Source organism: Sciurus vulgaris (assembly GCF_902686455.1).
Source record: "Sciurus vulgaris genome assembly, chromosome: X".
NCBI lineage: Eukaryota > Metazoa > Chordata > Mammalia > Rodentia > Sciuridae > Sciurus > Sciurus vulgaris.
Genome location: NC_136471.1, coordinates 17,905,938 through 17,928,940, shown reverse-complemented (window position 1 = coordinate 17,928,940; position 23,003 = coordinate 17,905,938). Strand labels below are relative to the sequence as shown.

General features: G+C 40.4%; 1 protein-coding gene across 4 annotated transcripts; it reads left to right on the top strand.

Moving 5' to 3' along the window:
- The first annotated feature begins 2,129 nt into the window (after nt 1-2,129).
- ZNF449 (zinc finger protein 449) lies at nt 2,130-20,910 on the top strand. Of its 4 annotated transcripts, XM_079124601.1 has the most exons (6): nt 2,130-2,168; nt 3,149-3,222; nt 4,623-5,067; nt 6,429-6,633; nt 17,004-17,117; nt 17,298-20,910. In XM_079124601.1, exons 3-6 carry the CDS (start codon nt 4,714-4,716, stop codon nt 18,179-18,181), a joined length of 1,557 nt encoding a protein of 518 aa, XP_078980727.1. In that variant the 5' UTR covers nt 2,130-2,168; nt 3,149-3,222; nt 4,623-4,713; the 3' UTR covers nt 18,182-20,910. The 4 variants fall into 4 exon arrangements, with proteins under 4 accessions (XP_078980727.1, XP_078980730.1, XP_078980729.1 ...); XM_079124604.1 differs by lacking the exon at nt 3,149-3,222 and having other exon boundaries at nt 2,151-2,168; XM_079124603.1 differs by lacking the exon at nt 2,130-2,168 and having other exon boundaries at nt 2,220-3,194.
- Nucleotides 20,911-23,003: the final 2,093 nt, after the last annotated feature.

Here is a 23,003-nt window from a genome sequence, read left to right as displayed (position 1 = left end):
GTATCCCATTTGTTTACAATAAAAAAAAAAGAAAAAGAAAATCTGAATCTGGAATTAAGACAGCTAAATGCCCCAAACCTCAGGGCCAACCAAGAGACAGTTAAAACCTCCTAATTAGATGGGCGTGGTGCCACAAGCCCGTAATCCCAGCAGCTCTGGAGATTAGAGCAGGAGGATCACAAGTTCAGAACCAGACTCAGTAATTTAGCGAGACCCTGTCTCAAACAAACAAACAAAAAAAGCCTGGGGATATGGCTTGATGGTTAGGGGCCCCTGGGTTCAATCCCTGGTACAAAAAATAATAAATAAATAAATAAGTTTAAGAGAGGCTGGGGAAGTGGCTCAGTGGTTGAGTGCCCCCTGGGTTGAATCTCCAGTACCAATATATAAATAAGGGCTGGTAATGTAGCTCAGTACTAGAACCCCCACCCTGGGGTGGGGTTCAATTCCCAGTATAGAAAAACAAACAAAAACCAAAAATACCTCCCAATCACCTATTCCCTCAGCCTCCCAAACTCAATATATATTTTTTTTTAATTGGGGAGATTACTGGGAATTTAACCCAGGGATGCTTTACCACTGAGCTCTTTTTATTTTTGATGGGGTATCATTAAGTTGCTTAGGGCCTCACTAAAAATTTCTGAGGCTGGCCTCAAACTTGCAATCCTCCTGCCTCTGCCTCCAGAGTCCCTGGATTATAAGCATGAGCCATCACATTTGGCAGATTTATACTTGAAAAGAGTCCCAGCATCTGTACCTTGCTGTGACAGAATAATCAGGAACTCCTCCCTGGAGTGCATGTCAGGTTCAAGCCATTCATGGTAACAGTCCAGGAGATGCCTGAGGGTTTTCTGGGAATCAGTGGTCTCTTGGAAACAGAATTCTCAGGTGGGTAGATTTCAGGCTGGGTAGTGGGTCAAGTGGAAGCAGCTCCTGGCTCCAGCACAGAAACTCCTACAGTTTCACTAACACAGGAGTCCTTCCTTCTGGGATTCCGGACCAGAGCCACTGTCAGATTCCCAGACCACACTGGCCCAAAATGAGGTACACCTGTTTAGAAAGTAATATGGGCCAGGTGAGAGAAATAATGGCTTCAGGAGACTCTGGGTGCCTGGGACTCCAAGTCAGCGGGGGAGAACAACTTTGGCCTGGGCAGAGCTGTCTCCAGTGCCTTGGTTTCAGCGGGCCCAGGATAATGCACTGCCTGCCATCCTCCACACCAGGATACTGTTAACACCTGTTCCCGCCCCAGTCCATTATCTAACAGAGCCTCTTGGAGGCACAAGAACAGGCGGCTTTCTCCTCTCCATCCTGGGTCCCAGGCAGTTAAGTCCTAGCACCGAAGTTTGGCATCCATATACCAAAGGTACCAGATTGGGACCAACATGAAGACTATGTTTTCCAATTAAAACCATTATATGTAGTAGTCATTGGATCAGGCCTCACCACAACCTGATTCATATCAACGAAAATGAAAATTTTGCTTCTAGGGGCGGGACCAGTGAGGGACAGATTGGAATACACAGGAGGCTGTGCCAGCGGGCAAATTCTAAGACCCAAGAGACCTCTGGTGGTGGTTGAAGGTGGAGAGGAATGGGCGGGGTTGCCCAATGGAAGCTCAAGTCTTCAAGAGAAGGAAACTAGGAAGCAAACCCAAGGCCCCTGTGACCCCCCCGTAGATGGCCAGAGTGGGAATCCCCAAGACAACTTATTAAAAAGAGACTCCTCAAGTTCATGCAAGAGCCAATGCGTTAGTGTCGGGTTGGGCCTGGAAATCTGAATTTAAAAATCCTTTTCAAGAAATCCTTCCACACACAGTTTTGAGAATCACTGCGCAGGCCATGACAGATTTAAAAGATGTTCCAGACCCGCTCTGGTTACTCTAAGGCTGTTGGGGAAAAGTCTTCACTTGGCTCACGACCCGGCTATCGCCTCACCCAACCCTCAGGGACCAAGAGGTGATTAGACCGGAAATGGGAGCATTTCCAAAGCAGCTTGAAGCTAGGAAGCCCGGGAGAGTCCCAGCTCCTCCCACGTCAGCATCCTTGTGGGCCCGGAGCGCGACGGGCGACGTAAGGCCTACCGGGAAATGTAGTCCACAGCGCGGCCCCGCGCCTGCGCCCTGGGCAGTTGCCGGTGAGCTTGGGAGAGCCTTGGGCGCTGAGGCGGTGAGTCCCGGAGCGGCCAGAGGGCGTGGCCGTCCCTGGGGCGCGGGCGCGGGTAGCGGGGTTCCCTTCGCCTGCCTGGGCTAAGCGAACTGGCGGATTCCAGATGCGCCCCAGGCGGCAGCCGCCGGAGCAGCGAGGGGCGACGGGCCCCTGTCGGACCGGGGACCCCGCCGCCGCTCCCTGCGACCCGGCCAGGCCTTCCTGGGAATCCTCCCAGGCTGGGAGTGCCCCTTCGGGCGGCGGGACCTCATCGCCCAGGAGCGCTCGGAGACTGCGCCCGGGACACCAGCATCCGATTTTAAACCAGCTTTTAGACTTTTCAGGGACGTGTCACTCTTGCCGTTCCTCAAGTGCTCCCTTTTCTCCCATCGGTTTACTCCTAGGCCGTGTGAGGGCGGGTTCACTACAGGAACGTTTAGGGGGAAACCATTAATCCCATAGTGCAGTGAACTTTTAACTGGGAAGGACAGATGGAAGGAAACCCGGACGGTCACTTCCCTGGTAGACGTGGTGGAAGGTTTTGGGTCAGTGAGGGGAGGGCTGGCCAGCTGTGAGGCTGGAGCGGATTAACGGGTGGGTCCACAGCCAAAAAACCGCAGTTTCTGGATGCACTCCAGCAACGGTTAGATGCCTAGGCTCAAGAAGGCAGAAGCTTCCTAGGAAGGAGTCGTGACCAGCAATAAACTTTAATTGAGCCCTTTTAACCAGGCATGCCGCTATTTGCTTTCCCTGCAGTTGGATCCGAGTAGGATATATTATAAAGTTGATGCTATGATTATGCATGTATTGCAGACAGAGACATTGAGTCTCAGGGTCACACAGTTAGCAGGTTATTACTTCTAAATCAATCTGCCACTAAAATTCAGGCTACTATGGTGATGAAGGGTGATAAGAGGAACAGAGTTTCAATTTTGGTTAATGGGATGGGAAGAAAGTCTTGAGTGTTCTGTTCTTTTTTTTTTTTTTTTAATTCCCTCCAGAGAGCTGGCTCAGCAAATGCAGAGAGGACCCACAGTACCTGGGCAGGTACAGATCCTGAGACCTGTGGAGACATGTATGTGACCTCCTTGGTGACCTCAGAGTTATGCTAAGAACACTTTGATTTTTTTTAAGTTGTTGATGGACCTTTATTTTATTTATTTGTTTATATGCAGTGCTGAGAATGGAAACCAGTGCATCACACATGCTAGGCAAGTGCTCAACCACTGAGCAACAACCCCAGCCCCATTTTGATGGGTTTTTTAGACTTTTTAAGTGCTGGAGTCGTCTTTAACCTCATGGCCATTTTCCTTTGGCACTTACCATGTGACTTTGGACAATTTAATTGCCCTTAAGCCTCAAACTGCTGTTCCCTAATCTGCATTCCTGGGATAACACTAATATGGATCTCCTAAGGTTGAATGAGGGTTAACTGAATTAATACATGCTGGATGCTTAGAACAGTACCTGCATATAGCATGAACTTGATAAATGTCCTTCATTATGAATGAAGAGCAAATTCCTGTTGGGCTGCCATATAGCATCATATTTTTTACAAAGGAGAGCCACTTGGAATACTATAGAAGGATGAGGAGCTTAGTGACATAGGCTGAACTGTACATCCCTTAAATGGAGAAGGAGGAATTGATGATTTGCTGCCCTTGCAAAGCATGGTTTTACCTAAATTCACTTTGATTAAAGGCTATTAAGTGGTACTTAAAGCCTGATGGACATTGAAAATTATTCAAATGTATTGTTTTGTTTTTTACTGAACTGGGGGTTGAACCTAGGGATTCTCTAGAGCTGAGCTATATCCCGAGCCCTTTTTATTTTTTCTTTTGAGACAGGGTCTGGCTAAGTTGCTGAGGCTAAACACAAACATTCAATCCTCCTGCTCCAGCCTCCCAAGTCATTGGGATTACAGGCAGGCATGACTCAAAAATATTCTTAATATTCCTCCCACATTTCTTTTGAGACCTCCTTATATTCAGAAACACATGAAACTTGGATTAGACAAGGAATAGGGTTAAATGCCAACAGATTTTTAGGGGAATATTTAAGGATAGAGTTCTTAACCTTGAAACAGTGGAACTCAAGAACAGAGCCATTCAGTAGAATTTCTGGCAATGGCATTTATTGAGCACTTGAAGTTTTAGTTATTATGACTAAGAAACTAAAATTTTAATTAAACCTAAAGTGTCACATGGGACTCTTGGCTACCATATTAGAACAACTCTAGAGGGTATGTGGATAAACTCTGAGATTCTATAAACTTTTGAAACGCATGCAGAAGTGGATATTTATGTGTTTTTTCCAGGAAGGGAGTCTTTAGCTTTTATCAGGGTCTCAAAACCACTAGAAAGATTACAAAGTGCTCGTTTAGGTCTTTGGTAAAGATAAATAAGTTAAGGTCAGTGAGTATGTCCTCTTGTAACCATTGCTGTTTCTCTTTCCTCATTTTTTCCCTGTCTTCAGCTATAGGTGGTTCCCCCTGATTATTACAGAGAAACAAACTGAAATCTGAGACCTCAGGTCCCAGATAAACTCTAAGCTTCTGAAAGAGGCAATGGCTGTGGCCCTGGGTTGTGCAATCCAGGCCTCCTTGAATCAGGGCTCTGTGCTGCAAGAGTATGACACTGACTGTGAGGTGTTCCGCCAACGCTTCAGGCAGTTCCAGTACACAGAGGCGGCCGGGCCTCATGAAGCTTTCAACAAACTCTGGGAGCTTTGCTGTCAGTGGCTGAAGCCAAAGATGCGTTCTAAGGAGCAAATCCTGGAGTTGCTGGTGTTGGAGCAATTCCTAACCATACTGCCCACGGAGATGGAGACCTGGGTGAGGGAACATTGCCCAGAGAATAGAGAAAGAGTTGTGTCACTGATAGAAGATTTACAGAGAGAACTTGAGATACCAGAGCAGCAGGTGAGAAAAGAATGCATTGTACATTGTGAGCTAATAGTGATTTTTACTTTTTTAAAGTGTTTTTTTAAAAAAGAGGAAGAAGAAATAAGACAGTAAACATGGTCCAAAAAGTCTAAAATATTTACTATCCAGCTCTTTACAAAGTAGCATGTAGAAGCAAGTAGAATTCAGAAAGCATATACAGGAAGATGAACGTGGTGTATTGCTGACTGATATACATGTTTGTATAAATATGTTTGACATCACTTCACAAGAAGATATGAAATTGTCAGATGCCTACATCTCTGCTTAGAATTGTTGTAATGCTAGACAGTATTCACACTAATACAGGTCAAGTACTATCATCTATGGCTGCTTGTCACATGATGTCCCTAAGTGGTAAACAAGTCTTGATAAATTGGAACAAATAGTGTAGTCTTCCTTTGATTTGCACAGTGGTGCATTCCTAGGAAATCCAAGTCATGCTAAAATATGCAAAAACACTTTGTCAGTATCTGGTCACCACAATGTGGTACTTGGCAGGTGCTCTTTAACTGCATGAATGTTTGAGGGGGAATTGCCCACTTGGGAGGGACCTGGGACAGCTCTGCTTTGTGAGCAATGCTCCCATCCCGGTCCCCGGAATCCCAGTAGCCGGCACCAGCCAGCATATGTTGGATATGCCACAGGGGCAGTGGTACTGCCCTGGGTTCAGAAGGACCACACCATGCCTCTGTTTGGGGAGGGCAGGGCTGAGGGGAAGGGGAGGGTGGTGTGTCTGGGAGGGGGAGCATGTGCTTCCAGCAGGGTGTCAGGGTGCTGGGTCCCACGTGGGGCAGGGCTCTGTAGGAGCTGTTGGCTTCAGGGCACATAGAGGCCTGAAGAGGAGGCTGCTAAAGGTCCTGCCTCCCCAGAGCAGAATGCGTTTGTGGTCTCCCTTCCCTTCTGTCTTCTTCGTTTGGTTTACCATGCAAGATTTCATCTTCAAGTGTTCTAGTCTTGCCCTGCCCAGTACAAGAGCCACTAGCCACGTGTGCCCCTCGAGCACGTGAACCGTGGCCAGTGCTGATTGAGACCTGCTGCGAGTGTAAACTGCATAGCACGTGCAGAAGCTCTCGGGGGAAGAGCAGGTAACTTGGTAACTGTTCACGTGGATTACATGCAGAAATCCTGACGGATTGCACGTGTGGGGTTAGTTAGATTCCACGTGCTATGAAGATCAAGAACACTCCGGTTCCTTTTATACATTGTGTCCTGTGGCCACTGAAAAAGTTTCCACTGCACATGTGGCTCTTATTGTATTGCTAGTCGGCAATACTTTGCTTTAGAGTGAGGTCGAGCTAACTTCACCGCTAAGTGATGGGCTCTGGCATTTCCCCCAGGTCGACATGCATGACATGCTCTTGGAAGAACTGGCTCCAGTAGGAGCAGTACCCATGCCACCAAACATGCACCTGGAGACATCTGCACTCCAGGGAATGGGACCTGTCCAGGAGGCCCCAGTGACAGAGGCCTGGATCCCACAGGCAGGGCCTCAGGAGCTGAACTATGGTGCCACTGGGGAATGCCAGCCCTTTCTGGATCCTGGTAAGGAAGGGTTCTCTTTCTGCTCTTTTGTGTGTGATCGAGCACTCGAGAGCTTTCAGAGGTTGGGTTCGCTGGAAACGTGGATTCCCCGATGGGTATGGCCCTCTTGGATACAAAGCAGGGGGAGGATAAGGAGATGCGTCTCTGGGAACAGCGTCTCTGGGTAGAGTGGCATTGGGGAGAGGCAAAACCAATGACCCTGCTCATTAGTCAGCAGTCACTCAGCCTCAGCATCACCTGGGGTAGGTGTTTAACAAGCTCTCTGAGCGAGTGCTGCACACACCACCCTTTGAGATCCAGGGCCCCAGACACCAATGGGTGGGCGCTAGCAGGAGACGAGGCCAGGTGGACTTGATGCCTGGTGTCCTGTTCCCCTTCCCTTTGGGGTTTCCTTCCATTGCCCTGCCCCAGCCCTCCCCTCCCCCGTGGAAGCCTGGGCCCAGGTGTGGTGGGAATCCTCTCCTCTATCTCCAGCAGGCTCAGCTTCACCTTCACCTTGGTGGCACGTGGAAGACACTGTGTAGTACTGAGACCACCAAGGAGACCTGCAGAGGAAAATTAGTGGAGATCAGCCCATGTTCCAAAATGGAAACATGGGAAGCCCCCACAACTAGCACAGAGCCCGAGCTTAGCACGTGTTCCCCCCACATCTCCACATTTATTGTCACAGTCAGCATTATGAGCACTGGTGAAGAGCCAGGCATCCTGCTGGACCCGGGGACTAGGCAGGCCACCCGGCGTGAAAGCAGCCCCCGCTGCCCTGGCACTCAGTTTGGGTGGAGAGTTCAGATATGTCCATGGGACCGTATGTCCTATATGTGATGGAAACCGTGTGTTGGAGGCCCTAGGATGCTGGCGGAGCACACAGGAGGGTCCCTCGCCAGCTTTTAGGCTGAGAGGGGAGACCTCTGGAGGAGGGGGATCTGGGCCAGTAGCTAGCTCCAGGATGGATTGGAGTCAACCTTTGAGTGGCGGGAGTGAGGAGAGGGGAGGTCCCCTGGCAGAAGGGGCTGCATGTGCAGAGGCCCAGTGGCAGAGAGAAGACCTGCTGCTGCACTCTGAGGGGTGGGCAGGAGTGGAGAAGCAGGGGTAGCAGTTCAAGAGATTGGAAAAGGAAGCAGGGTCCTGTGTTATGAAAATCTTTTTCTTGTGTTTGAGGAATCAAAATTTAGTATCAAGTTTGTCACAGTGGTGCACAGCTGTAATCCCAGTGACTCCAGAGGCTGAGGCAGGATGATTGCAAGTTTGAGGCCAGCCTCAACAACTTAGTGAGGCCCTAAGCAACTTAGTGAGATCCTATTGCTAAACAGAAAAATAAAAATGCTGGGGATGTGTCTCAGTTGTGAAGCACCCTTGTGTTCCATCACCGGTACCATCCCCCAAAAATTTAATGTCAAGGCTGTGGGGAATGCTTGAAGGTTCTCAAATATCATCAGAGTGATATAGGCAGATTTACATTTTAGGTGATCACTTTGGCTACAGTACAAGTGAAATCCAGTGGAAGTGGGGACATCTTTGGGGAGGTTGTTGAAATCCTCCACATGAGAGAGAATAGTTTTCTGAACCATGGGTATATTGGTGAGAATAGAGTGAAAAGGGGTATGTCAAAAGATATTTAGCAGGTGTGAAATATAGAACTTGGTGATTGGGTATCGATAATGAACCAGAATGTGTGAAGGATGGCATCCAGATTTTAATGTTGTCCACTGAAATGGAGAACAGATAAGGATCAAATTTGGTGTGTCAAGGCAAGTTTAGATTTGAACATATGGATCTGGGGTGCTTATGAATTTTAAGCACTTTTTTTTTGGTACCAGGGATTGAACCCAGAGGAACTTAACTACTGAGCCACATTCCCAAGCCTTTTTATTTTTAAAATTTTGAAACAGGGTCTCACTAAGTTGCTTAGGGACTCGCTAAATTGCTGAGGCTGGCTCTGAACTTGCAATCTGCCTGCTTCAGCCTCCCAAGCCACTGGGATTACAGGTGTGTGCCACTGTACCTAGCACACATTTTTAAATAATGCTGGCCAAGAGAGGACAACCCAGAAGTGCATTTTTATACATATTGTTGTCAATGCAGGACTATATAATGTCATCATGTATATTCTAATCTTTACCTTCATTTAATAATCTGCGAAATAATTATTTTTAAAATATGTGTTTATGTATGTATGATTATCACAAATAGATTTTCATTAGCCCTATTAAATTATAGATCTTTTGACATATGCATTCTGATTCTGCATGTTAATTTGCTTCTTTTATCAATATTACAGGTTGAAAGATCACAGAGCAGCAGTATTCATCATGGTGTAAAGCACATGAAAATTCAGTGTGCTTAACAAAAGATAGGTATAGTTAGTTAATCAAGTAAAAATACAAATTTGGAAGAGGGGAAATTATCCTGTTTTCATCCCTTTTTAAAGTATATAATATACTTTGTAAAATGATGTAAGACTTATTCCTCCATCATTTAAAGGTTACTTAAATATTTAAACATCTTGATGTATTGCATGAAGCAGATTCTATTGGAGATGGTGTGAAAAGCACAAGATACTGGCTAAGTGAAGAATGAGTTTAAAAGTAATAGAAGAAATCAATTGAGTTTATGTTAAAGTTTGCAATATATTCTGTCAGCAAAATATTAGGATGGTTTCATTATATGAAATGTGTGTGTGTACACATGTTTTGGTCATTGTAACTGAAAGCACACACATTGATTGCAAGATAAAAAAATGAACTTAAAGGAAAAATGCAGAGAGATCTAAGGAAGACATAAACAATAACAACAAAAAATCCATCATTTAAATAGAAGCCAGACACTCTAGATCCTAAGGGTGGGTAATGCTATTAGAATGTCTGTAGTCAGAAAGAAAAAAAGGCAAGGAGGCACTGGTCCTAAAAGCATAAAGTGTATCATGCAAACTATATCTTTGAAAATGTAGAATTCAAAATTATTACACCAAAATCAAACATATTTTTGATTATCAAAGCTTTGGGTTTTTGTTTCAATCAAGACTTTTCACTTGGAATATATGTCAAAGATCACATCTTTTGGTGATAAAGGTTATGAGATGAAATTTAAAGAATATGGAACAGATACTATCTGTAAAGCATCAGAAGATTCTTGTCACTTAAATCTCTCCAGATTATCCAATTATATGAAATAATTGACCATAAGGTAATATCTAACCCCCAACTATAGTAATGATATTTCACAGGGCAGTGGAACCTTTATGACAAATTTTGCTAATGGAGCTTAATAAATTCATTCCCTGAATATAGAACTCAGAGAGCATTCTTTAGTGAATCACCTTTTTAGTTAATCTGTGGTTGCTTTTTCCTTTTTTGTATTGTTTAGCTATTGTTTCATAATAAATTATTCCACCCCCCAAATTTAGCAACTTAAGAAAAAAAGCATTTATCACAGTTTCTGAGTCAGGAATTTGGGAGTTGTTTACTCAGAGTCTCTTTTGTAATTGTAATCAAGGTGTCAGCAGGACCTGGCAGGCAACTTCAATTCCTTGCTAAGGGAGCTTCTTCAGAGGCTACTTGAGCTTTGGGACAGGTCAACAGACTTCCCCCAGAGCAGATGATCCAAGAGAAAACATGGGCATGCTATAGCATCTTTCTTTTTTTTTCTTTGCGACGCTGGGGATCAAACCCAGGGCCTTGTGCTTGCAAGGCAAGCACTCTACCGACTTGAGCTGTATCCCCAGCCCCTGCTATAGCATCTTTGGTAACCTAGTCACACACCAGCTCTTCTACCATATTCTCTTCATTAGAAGGGAGTCACTAAGTCCAACCCAAGCTTAAGTGGAGGAAAGGAAAAATCCTACCTCTGGAATGGAAGAATATCAAAGTATTTGGGAACATATTTAAAAATGACCATGTATACCGTGTTTTCTTATATTTAAGAGTCTCATCCATTTTCAACTATATTTTACAGGGTGTGAGGTAAGGGTCCAACAAATACTTTATTTCCATGTGGATAGCATGGTGTCACAGCATGATTTATTGTAAAAGCTATTCTTTCTGCATTGAATATCTTTGAAGCCTTTCTTAAAAATCAGTTGAAAAAAGGTATATGGGCTTACTGCTGGATGCATTATTTCTGTTGTACTGATCCATATGTCTATTCTCATGGGTGTACCAGACTGTCTTTTTTTGTTTGTTTGTTTGCGGTACTGGGGATCGAACTCAAGGCCTTGTGCTTGCAAGGCAAGCACTCTACCAGCTGAGCTATCTCCCCAGCCCAGACTGTCTTAATTATTATTGTTTTGTTGCGAATTTTGAAATTTGAAAGTACAAGAACTTCAAGTTTGTTCTTATTTTTCAAGACATTCTGGGTTTGTTATAATTTTATCAGTTACTACACAGAAGTCAGTTGGGATGCTGTTAGGGATTGTTAGATGTTGGTCAGTTGGAGGAGTATTGCCGACGTTAAAGATACTAGATTTTGTGATGCATGAGCCTGAGATGCTTTTCCATTTATTTAGATTTTCCTTGATATCTTTCAACAATGTTTTGTAGGTTTTGTTTTTGGTTTTGGTACTGGGGATTTAACCCAGGGCACTTTGCCCAATGAGCTATATCCCCAGCCCTTTTTATAATGAGAGAGGATCTTGCTAAATTGCTGAGGGTCTCACTGAATTACCCAGGCTGGCCTTGAACTTGTGATCCTCCTGCCTTACCCTCCCAACTTGCTGGGATTACAGGAGTGTGCCACCACACCCAGATGTAGTTTATGAAGTATAAATTTTATACTGATTTGTATTAAATTTGTTCTTAAATATTTTATTCTCATTAATGTTATTGTCAGTAGAATTGTCTTAATTTAATTTTTGGATTGCTCATTGAAAGTATATAGAATTGTAATTGGTTTTTCTATATTGATCTTGTATCCTACAAATTACTGAATTGCTTATTAACTGATTCTTAGTAGATTCTTTAGAACTTTCTATGTACAGAATCATGTCATCTGTGAAAAGAGATAGTTTTACTTCTTAAGATTCAATCTGAATACATTTTGTATATATATGTGTATATAAATATATATGTATATATATTTATATATATATATATTTTTTTTGCCTAGTTGCCCTTGTCAGAACCTCTAGTACAGTGTTGAATAGAAGTGGTGAGAGTGTACGTCCTTGCCTGTTTCTCTCAGGAGAAATTTAGTTTTTCACTATTACTTATGATTTTAGCTGTGGCTCTTTCATAGATACTTTTTTACCAGAATGAGGAAATTTCCTTCTATTCGTAATTTGATTTTTTAAAAAAATCAGGAAGCAGTAAGGAATTTTGCTAAGTATTTTTTGTATGTATTGAGATGATCATGTGATTTTTATTTGATATTCTATTGTAATATTATATTATCTTAGTTTTTTGGGGCGGTACTATGGATTGAACTCAGGGGCACTTGACCACTGAGCCACATTCCCAGCCCCATTTTATTTAAAGACGGTCTCACTGAGTTGCTTAATGCCTAACTTTTGCTGGGGCTGGCTTTGAACTCTCAATCCTCCTGAGCCACTGGGATTACAGGTATGCACCATCATGCCCAGCTATTATCTTAATTTTTAATGATAAATCATCTTTGCATTCCTGGGATAAATACCTGGTGTATAATTCTTATAATGTATTGCTAGATTCAGTTTGATACCATTTTGTTGAAGATTTTTACACCCATATTCAGAAGAGATACTGGTCTGTAGTTTCATTTTCTTATCCTGTCTTTATATGGGGTTTTTAATTTTTTTGGTCAAGGCAATAATGGCCTCATAGCATGAGTTGGAAAGTCTTTCCTCCTCTTCTGCTTTTTTTTTCTAGGGGGGTGGTGGTGCTAAGGATTGAACCTAGGATTTTGCATGTGCAAGGCAAGGGCTCTGCTACTGAGCTACATCCCCAGTCCTCCTCTTCTGTTTTTTGAAAGTATTTAGAGAATTGCAATTTTTTTCTTTTGTTGCTTGCACTTTCAATGTTATATTTGTAGAACTGCTGTCTAAATCAAGGTCATGAAGATTTACACTTGTGCTCCTTCTTTTGTGGGTTCATTTCTTAACATTGGTCATTGATCCATTTAAAATAAATATTTGTATGTGGTATGACCCAGGGAACCAACATCATTCTTTTGCATATGGATATCCAGTTGTCCTAGCACCATTTATTGAGAAGACTATTCTTTTTCCCTATTGAATTTTCTTGGAACCTTTATCAAAAATCCATTGATTATAAATGTAAAGGTCTAATTCTAGGTTATTGATTCTATTCCATTGATATCTGTTTCTTTCCTTGTGTCAGTAGAGTGAGTTGGAAAGTATTCCATTCTCCTCTATTTTCAGAAAGAGATTATGTAGACTTGGTATTAATTCTTCTTCAAATGTTTTTGGCAGGTTTCACCACTAAAGCCATCTTGGGATTGGAATTTTTTTTGTGGAAAGGTTTTTGATTACTAATTACATCTTTTTAGTAGTTATGAGTCTATTCAGATTTTTTTACTTCTTCTTGAGTCAATTTGATTAGTGTATGTGTTTCTAGGAATTCATACGTTACCTTTAAATTTATCTGATTTATTTTCATACATGTTTATAGTATTCCTTTATAATTTTGTAAGGTTAGTAGTCGTGTTGCTTCTTTCATTTCTGATTAGTAATTTGAGTTTTTTCTTGGCCTGTCTAGCTAAAAGTTTCTAAGTATTTTTGCTTTCAAAGAAACAACCTTGGTTTCAGTGATTTTTCTCTGTTGCTTTACAATTCTCTATTTCATTAAATTCCACTCCAATCTTTATTATTTTCTTCTTTCTGGTTGTGTTAAATTTAGTTTGCTGTTCCTTTTCTAGTATTTTAAGATGGAAAGTTAGGTTATTATTTGAGTTTTTATGCTTTTGTAATGTAGGTATTCACAGCTATAAATTTCCCTCTAAGCACTCTTGTGTACATTCTTTAAGTTTTGGTATGCAGTGTGCTAATTTTCATTATCTCAAAATATTCCTAATTTTCTGCTTTGATTACTTATTTAGAAGCATGTTAATTTCCATGTATTTGTGTAGTTCTCAAATTTATTTAATTATAATTTTGTTCTTTTTTTTGGGGGGGGAGAATATATCTTTTAATTGTGATCCTTTTTACATTTTGGAACTATTTTTTATAGTATGGCATCTTGTCTGTCCTGGAGAACTCTCTGTGTGCTCTTATGAGGAACATATTTTCTGCTGTTGTTGGGTGAAGTGTTCTGTGAATGTCTGCCGTGTTTAACTTCTGATATTTTCTGTGTCTTCTATAGTTTATCAGATTTTTCTATCCATTAATGCAGAAATTATTGAAGTGTCCAACTTCTATACTGTAGATTTGTCTAGTTTTTCTATTTCTGTCATTTTTTGCTTCATGTATTTTGGTACGCTGTAATTAACTGCATACATGTTTATAACTGTTTTCACCTCCTGATAGACTGATCTTTTTCTTATAAAATGATCCTCTTTATATATAGTAGCATTTTCTCTTTTAATATCTGTGTTTAGTCATCTTGTGAATGTTATTCACAGGATATATATTTTCCATCCTTTACTTTCAATCAATCTTTTTTGGGTGTGTGTGGTACTGAGGGTTGACCCCAGTGACCCTTCACCATTGAGTTACATCCCCAATCTTTTTTATTATTTTAATTTGAGATAGGATCTCACTAAGTTGCTGAGGGTCTCTCTTAAGTTGCTGAGGCTGGCGTTGATCTTGAGATCCTCCTGCCTCAGCCTCCTGAGTTGCTGTGATTGTAGGTATGTGCCACTGTACCTGGCTTCACTTCTTTCTTTTTTTTTTTTTTTTCATTTGTTCCTGTGGATTTGAGTAACCAACTGGAATCATCCAGACCAATACAACTTTGCTCTCACCCACCTCACTTGCACTATTATTGACAAATACATTTCATTTCTACATATTATAGAATTTGTTTTTTAAAAATATTTTAAAAGAAAGAAGCAGAATTTTTTATTTACTTATACTTTGTTCTAATTACATAATTACCTCTATTTGTGCTATTTTTTTCATGTGGATTCTAGTTACCATCTGGGGTCACTTGCCCTTTAGTGTTTTTTTATAAACTCTCTCTCTGCATATATTATATAATATATATGACATAAAACATTATATGATTTATAATATATATTATGTATTATATGTGTGTGTATATATATGTGTGTGTGTGTGTGTGTGTGTGTGTATATGTTTAGGTAAGTCTGTTAGAATTGAATTCTCTCAGTTTTGTTTCTCCAAAAAATCTTCATTGCGTATTCATTTTTTTGTAGTGCTAGGGATCAAATCCAGGGCCTCATACATGCTAGGCAAGCACTCTACTACTGAACTACATCCCCAACCCTTGCATATTCATTTTTGAAAGATAGCTTTGCTGGTTATAAGATTCTTGAATGCCAGTTTTTATGGTACTGTAGATTGAACCCAGGGACCCTCTGTCACTGGGCTACATCCCCAGCTTTTTTATTTTTTATTTCAAAACAGAGTCTCACTAAGTTAATTAATGCCTCGCTAAAGTTCAGAGGCTGGTCTTGAACTTGTGAACCTCCTGCCTCAGCCTCCTGAGTTGCTGGGATTTCAGGCATGCACTACCATGCCCAGCATACAGTTTTTATTTTTCTTTGAGTACTTCGAATATGTCATCCCACTGCTTTCTAGCCTCCATTGTTTCTGATAAGAACCCAATTTTTAATCCCCACATGTAACTGATGAATCATTTTTCTCTTCTTGTCTTTTAAGATTTTATCCTTTTGTGTGACTTTTAGGATCTTTATTTTAATCTGTGGATCGATCTACTTGTGTTTTTCCTACTTGAAATTCATGCTGCTACCAAACAAGTGGAAGCTTTCATATGACCTGAAGAGCCCAGATAACTTTGTGTGTGACAGACAAAATGTTTGTTTCTTATGCATATTTACTGCATGCCCATCCTCTGTATTGTTTACCATCCAGTGATGCTGATTTCTTGTGATACTTGAAATTTTCTTGGGAAGTTAAATTTTTTTGTTTTTTTTCAAGAAGCACTTGTGAATTTCTTGAAATCATATAAATTATCAGTGTGTTCCTTCCTAGATATGCACACTAATGTTTTTTGCAATGTACTTGGGGAATTTGGGGTCATTATTTTTTTGAATATATTTCTGCTGCTCTGATAACTGTCATTCCAGGGAGACTGTGCATACCTAAGGATGTGCCCCAGGAAGAGTGATATTAGGTTAACATTGCTTAGTAATACTTAGCTTTGCAGGGGAATAGACTTCACTAAAATTACCCAGTCATTTGATAATAAATAAGCAAATAACAGTAAAAGACCTTGGGTGGCATAGAGTTGCTACAATATATTATCTAAAATGTTCAATTACCAACAAAAAATTATGAGACATGCATATGGACAGAAAATACTGGGCCAGGAGAAATCAGGCAACAGAGTCCATTTATGAGAGTGGTTGGATATCATATTTAACAGAAAAACACTGTAAAGTAACCATTATGACTATATTCCAAGAACTTGAGAAAACCACAATTAAAGAAGTAAAGGAAGTTGTGATGACTATATTATATCAAGAATATCAATGAAGAGCTAGAAATTAGAAAATTCAAATGGAAATTTTAGAATTGAAAAATATAAAAACTGTATTTGTTGACTTTCTATTACTGTAACAAACCTGAGATAATCAGTTTTGACCCACAGTTTTGGAGTTTTCACTCTGACCAAGCTTTTGGGCCTCTGGCCAGGCAGCACATAATGGTGGAGAATGCATGGTGGAACAACCGTTCACCTCATGGCCAGGAACAAAAAGAGAAAGAGGAAGAACCCAGGCTTTCACAATTCCCCTCAAGGGCACCCCCCCCATAACTTAAAATGTCCCACTAGGTCCTACATCTTAAATTTCCACCACCTCCCAACAGTATCTAGCTGGGAACCATACTTTTAACACATGGATCTTTGAGAGACACATATAAAATATCATAATTTTAAAAAAAGGGCTGGGGGGTATAACTCAGTGGTAAAGTGCCTCCAGATTTAATTCCTGGTTGCCCCTGCCCCCGCAAAAAAGACACAGAAGTAATTTAGTGCATTGACTTCAACACACAGTTGATTCACTTACCTCCCATAGATTGGAGGACAGCCTTGAAGTGAACACAATATAATGTTTTCATTTTTCTTTTGTTCTTATCTTTAAAAATTAAAAAAAAAAAACTTCCTATGACTCCAGACAAAGTAGTAACTGAGGATGAAGTAGATATTAAGAGGCCATGTGTCCAAGAAATCAGCCCAAATTCTGAAACAACCTTTGATGAACCAAATTATCATGCTTTCCTTCTTTTCTGTGACCAGGATATCCATTACCAAAGCTTGATGTGACCTTCCCACTGGAGCATAGAGAAGAGCCATGGGTGAAAGAATTACAGGATTCCAAAGAAATGAAACAATTACTTGATTCTAAGATAGGTAAGTAATTGTTCATTGATATACTAGGGAAGAAGGGAAAGAAAATTTCAACCTAATTGGGGCAAAGAGCTAGGAATTCCATTTCTATATTCCTGCTAATGGGTAATATGACTCTTCATTTTCCTTTAGTTTTTTCCCCTTTTTGGAACATGATGACATTGGCAATTTTCTATTTCTTAGGTTTTGAGATCGGGTTAGAAAATGAAGAAGATGCTTCAAAACAGAAAAAAATGGAGAATATGTATCCATTTGTTGTAACGTTAGAGGGGAATGCTCTACATGGTCCCATTTTGCAAAAAGACTATGTACAGTTAGAAAATCAGTGGGAACCGCCCCCAGAGGACTTACAGACAGATTTAGCAAAACTTGTAGAACATCAGAACCCCACTCTAGGAGAGACACCTGAGAGTTCCAACCTGGAAGAACCTCTCAACCCTAGGCCCCAAAAGAAAAAGAGTCCAGGAGAGAAACCTCACCGATGTCCTCAGTGTGGAAAATGTTTTGCTCGAAAGTCACAACTTACTGGACACCAGAGAATTCATTCAGGAGAGGAACCTCACAAATGTCCTGAATGTGGCAAAAGATTCCTTCGTAGTTCAGACCTTTATAGACACCAACGACTTCATACAGGGGAGAGACCCTATGAATGTACTGTATGTAAGAAACGGTTCACTCGGCGGTCACACCTTATTGGGCACCAGAGAACCCATTCCGAAGAAGAAACATATAAATGCCTGGAGTGTGGAAAAAGTTTTTGTCATGGATCGAGTCTTAAAAGACATCTGAAAACTCACACAGGTGAAAAACCTCATAGATGTCATAGTTGTGGGAAGAGTTTCAGTCGACTGACAGCACTTACTTTGCACCAGAGAACACATACTGAAGAGAGACCTTTTAAATGTAATTATTGTGGGAAAAGCTTTAGACAGAGACCAAGCCTCGTTATTCATTTAAGAATCCATACAGGGGAGAAGCCATACAAGTGTAGTCATTGTTCTAAAAGCTTCAGACAGAGAGCAGGCCTTATTATGCACCAAGTTACTCACTTTAGAGGACTTCTTTAAGAATTGTTAAGGGAAACAGGTCCTACAGAGATTAGTATTAGCTCAAAAAATCATAACATGCAGCAGCCTGTTTGTCTTGGAAGAACCTCTTCTAACTTACAAGAACAGCATTTTTTGGGGGGAAGGCTATGTTTAAACTCATCTTCCAAGGCATATGAGTTCTAGAGTATCCACCTATTCTTGCAGCTATCCTAGATTTGATTTATTCTGTCTCCACAACTCTTTTTTATTAAAATGGAAAACTGTGTTCCATGACAACCATATCATAAATATAAGCATATAAAGGATGACTGTCCTTTTAGAGGTAGGGTCAATATAATGGATAACCATGTCTAGCTGACATATCTATAATAGAATACTTATTCTGCTGTGTAATTATTAAAGGTGACTACATGAGCTCAGAGCCTTAGATGTGCCCCAGGTGGCAAGAAAAGAGACAGTGGATTTTGTCAAACAATAAAATGTGTAAGGAACATAAGGATGAAGGGTGATATCATTTGCCTGGTAAAAATTGGGTTATTTCCCTTGAAATTTTTGCATTTAAGGAAATTGATTGTAACCTTTACTTTTGAATTTGCCAAGTTTGGTCTGCTTAGTTGGAAGTCTGTGGTGATGGAGCTTAGAGAGGATTATCGATTTGGTAATTAAGCTCTAAATCTGGAAAAATCCATTTGACAGTTGAAGTTGTACAAATAGAACCTAATTTAATTTCAGTTGACTAGAGAACCAGTATCAATGCATTTTCACCCTCCTTTGATATTTGCTTATGTGTCTATGTGCTTTTGAAATTTTACCCATTTTTTAAATTCAGTATCTCCATAACTATGTGTCATGGCACACTTAGTTCTGCAAGATGTTCTGCAAATGTTTGGAAACTGCTTCCTGCTGTTGTTCCTTCCTAGATTCATAATGTACATCAGTGTATGAGAATCTAAGAGAGGTCCTCTACTAAAGGAGGGTAAAGCACTTCTTTGGGCTTAATATTTTCCAAACTTATTGACCCCAGAACCTTTTTCATATGCACCTAGTAATAACTTATGGAACTAGTATTCTGCAAATATCCCTTGGAACACATTGCCTTAAATAAATATTTCTGTAGCTATCAGTGTAGTCCTGTTGCTCCCAAGCTAGTTATCGCCAGTTATTTCAAGGGTATTGTGAAAATTTCTTCAAAGATATACATCTTTTGTATAATATACAAAACACATCATTTTAAGGAGGTGGGGATCACTAATTCAGATAATTTATTTGCCCAGTGATTCTGAACCTCTTTGAATTTTGTTCATAATTACACACACACACACACACACACACACACACACACACACACATCGTATTAAGGAATTGAGGATCACTCATTCAGAAAAAAATGTAAATTTCCCAGTGATTCTCAACCTCCTTTAATTTTACTTATAATCTTATAAATACACACACACACACACACACACACACACACACACACACACACAGTTACTACTTGTATAAACATTCTCATATAATCATGGTAACAACTCCAGTTCTCATGAGGGAAGAAGTCTTATCAGTTAAAGCTGTTATTATGTGAAAAACATTCATTGAGCCTAATTCCTTGTTATAAGATAACAAGAAATAGGACATTCAAGCATTTTCCCTTTATGAAGATACCCAGTCATCCTTTTCCTTAAATCAGAACTAGGGAAAGTGTATCTCTTCTATTGCATTAAAATTCTTGGAAGTGATAAATAAGTATTTTGGGGGTATCTATTATGTGCCTAACTAGTCCTAGGCTTATTGGAAGCTAGTAAAGAAATATAATTCACGGATCAGGCTCATAAAGAGTTTATAATATCTGTAGTTTAAACAAGAGTTGGGAAACAAATGGACAACAATGCAAGAGAGTTTATAATTAAGTGCCAAATCATATCAAGTGCCAGAGCCAGGATGTGTCTTTAATTCTTAACATCCAGGTCCCTGTATGATGCTGCTATAAGTCTGGGGTTAAATTGAGATCCCAGTAGCAATAAATATGTAACATGGGAGGAGTCTGAATGTAGAGATGAAAAATGCAGAATGTAATGGCTTCTCTTTTCTCTCTTGTGGAATTGCATTCAAACCAGAACAGTGCCTTAGAATGGATGTGCCCAACTGCTCTGTATTTATATAATATTTTAATAAAGTGGAAATGTATATGCTCCTCCTGCTTCTCTTGCATTAAGTAATTGTTTGAACAACTTAGAGCTGCTTTCCTGAATAGTGGCAACAAGCACCACAATCGATTCCTATCCCCATCCCAAGCTGGATTCATTTTTCTGTGTGCAAACATAGTGCTGTGATTATGCATTGTTTTTAGCATTTAATACAGTCAATTTTAGCTGGTAGGCTTAGTTGCAATCATAGTATGATACGCCTCCTTCCCCTCATATATAATCTGAAATACATATTACTACATTTTTACAGGGTACAGAACACTTTGAACATCTCTTTGTTCCAGTGCCTTGTTTACAGTAAGCATTAGTATTTGGGACATTGAATTGAGAAGCATGAGAAATAATTCTTGGAAACAGATTACACAGTTAGATGTGCTTAATTAGGGCATATACAGTACCTACCTCCTAACTGTTATGAAGGACAAAAACCAGTACCCACTTCATAAGTACTATGAAGATTAAAGGCAATATATTTTGTTCAAGTGTTAGAGTATAAGCTTTTAATAAATATCCAGCATATTGTATTTGCATTGTTTGTTGTTTAATAATAAAAGCATTTCATTCTATGGATTTTCTTCCAAGTGTGGCTTTGGTCATATTCCATCATTTTTATATAAGTTTTTTTTGTGGTACTGGGGATTGAAGCCAGGGGCATGCTACACTGAGCTATGTCCCCAGCTATTTTTATTTATTTTTTATTTTTAGATGGGGTCTTACCAAATTGCCAAGCCTGGCCTTGTATTGGCAATCCTCCTGCCTCAGTCTTCCAAGTCACTGGGATTATAGGTGTGTGCCACCACCACATCCAGCTTCATATAGAATGTTTTTATTGATGATTTCAAAGTTGTTTGCTGTTGCAATTTTCATTATAATTCCCCTTTAACCGAAGAGCTGTATAGTGTTGTCATTTTCCTTTTGATTTTTCATTTGGCTGTATTGTGACGAGAAAATATGTTTCATTTCATTTCTTCTTTCAAAGCTTAAGGATTTTGTTGTTGTTTGGTTTTGACTCTGGAGATTGAACCCAGGGTGTCCCTCAATTGCTGAGGCTGGCCTTGAACTTGCAATTCTCCTGCCTGGTATTATAAGCGTGTGCCACAGCACCTGGCACATATAAGTTTTTTTTAGACATATGTTATAAAATTCCTCAGATATCCTAAAGACTCTACAAAATAAGAATTCTATTTGTGGATGCAAATTTAGAATACAGTATTTGGCTTCTCAATTACTTTAATATCTCTAGAATTATTCTTGTGAAGGATCAGCAACATAGAGATCAGGATGCACCCCTGTCTGCATCCCTGTACTTTTATACTCCCTCTTCCTTTGATAAGAAGTCTTTGTTTTTTTAAAATGCTTTTGTTGGGGGAGACCAGGGATTGAATCCGGAGGTACTTAACCACTGAGCCACATTCCCAACTGGTTTTATATTTTATTTTGAGACAAGGTCCTGCTAAATTGCTGAGGTTGGCTTTGAACCTAGGATTCTCCCACCTCAGCCTCCAGGCTGCTGGGATTATAGGTGTGCATCACCATACCCAGCAAAAGTCTTTTTTGGCATGTTCCATGGATGTTATACGGCAAGTGTTAATAGCTGCCTGTGTATTGAGGCTACCAGTAAATACAGGAGGTTAAAGGACTAGGAGATACCTAACTTCTTCAAACCAGGCTGAGAACATTCTCCCAAGGATTCCATAACTGTTTGTCTTCCTAAAGGCAGAGAGAACCTGGAAGGGGGCACCTTCATACTTTTGTAACTCAACCTCATGAATCAACAGGAGTTGTTTCATAGAGTGCCAAGGAGGTTAATCCAGGACAGTAGGGAACCTACGGGGGTATGGGTTCCCAAGAGTCTCAGCCCTAGGTGGCAGGGGAGAGTCGTTGCACTTTGCCCCCTGCACCTGAGGTCCCCAGGCATTCTGAAGGGACAATCCCGTGCACCTCCAGGAAACTGTGTGAGACTTTATCCTCAATCCTCTCTCGGTTCTAGCCTCTGACATGGGTGGAATATTCTCAAAAACAACTGGAGCTCACTGTTAAGGCTGGGCCCAGCCCCAGCTCCTGTGCAGTCCAAACAGCAGGTGTGCAATGGGATGAGAAGAAAACGATCTCTTAGTCTCTTCTTGACATTAATAATCACTTTGCTTACCCCAGATTCTGGGACTTTAACCATTGAGATTGAGAAAGGTGGGTAAATTCTCCCCTGAGTAGGTTAGTCTTTATCAAGTCTTTTCTAGGTACATTGTCAAATGGGATTTCTCTGAGATCTAGAAAGACCTAAGTTTACATTTTCTAAGGATCCTAGGTAGTAAAATATTACAATTTTTTCATATATTTCGAATATTCATATTTAATGAACATGTTTATCACCTAGTACAAGAATATGAATGTAAAAATTATTGTAAACAACTTCAAAAATCTAAAATTTGAGGTCTTCTCAGGATCAGATCATACCCTGTTTAGCCTAGGAGAGGCCTGTTTAACCCTACTTTGAAATATACTCTATAATAATTATTTTCTTTCTTTTTCTTTTTTCCTTTCCTTTTCTTTCTTTCTCTTTCTTTCTGGTACCAGGGATAGAACCCAGAGGGACTTAACCACTGAGTCACATCCCCAGCCCTTTTTATATTTTATTT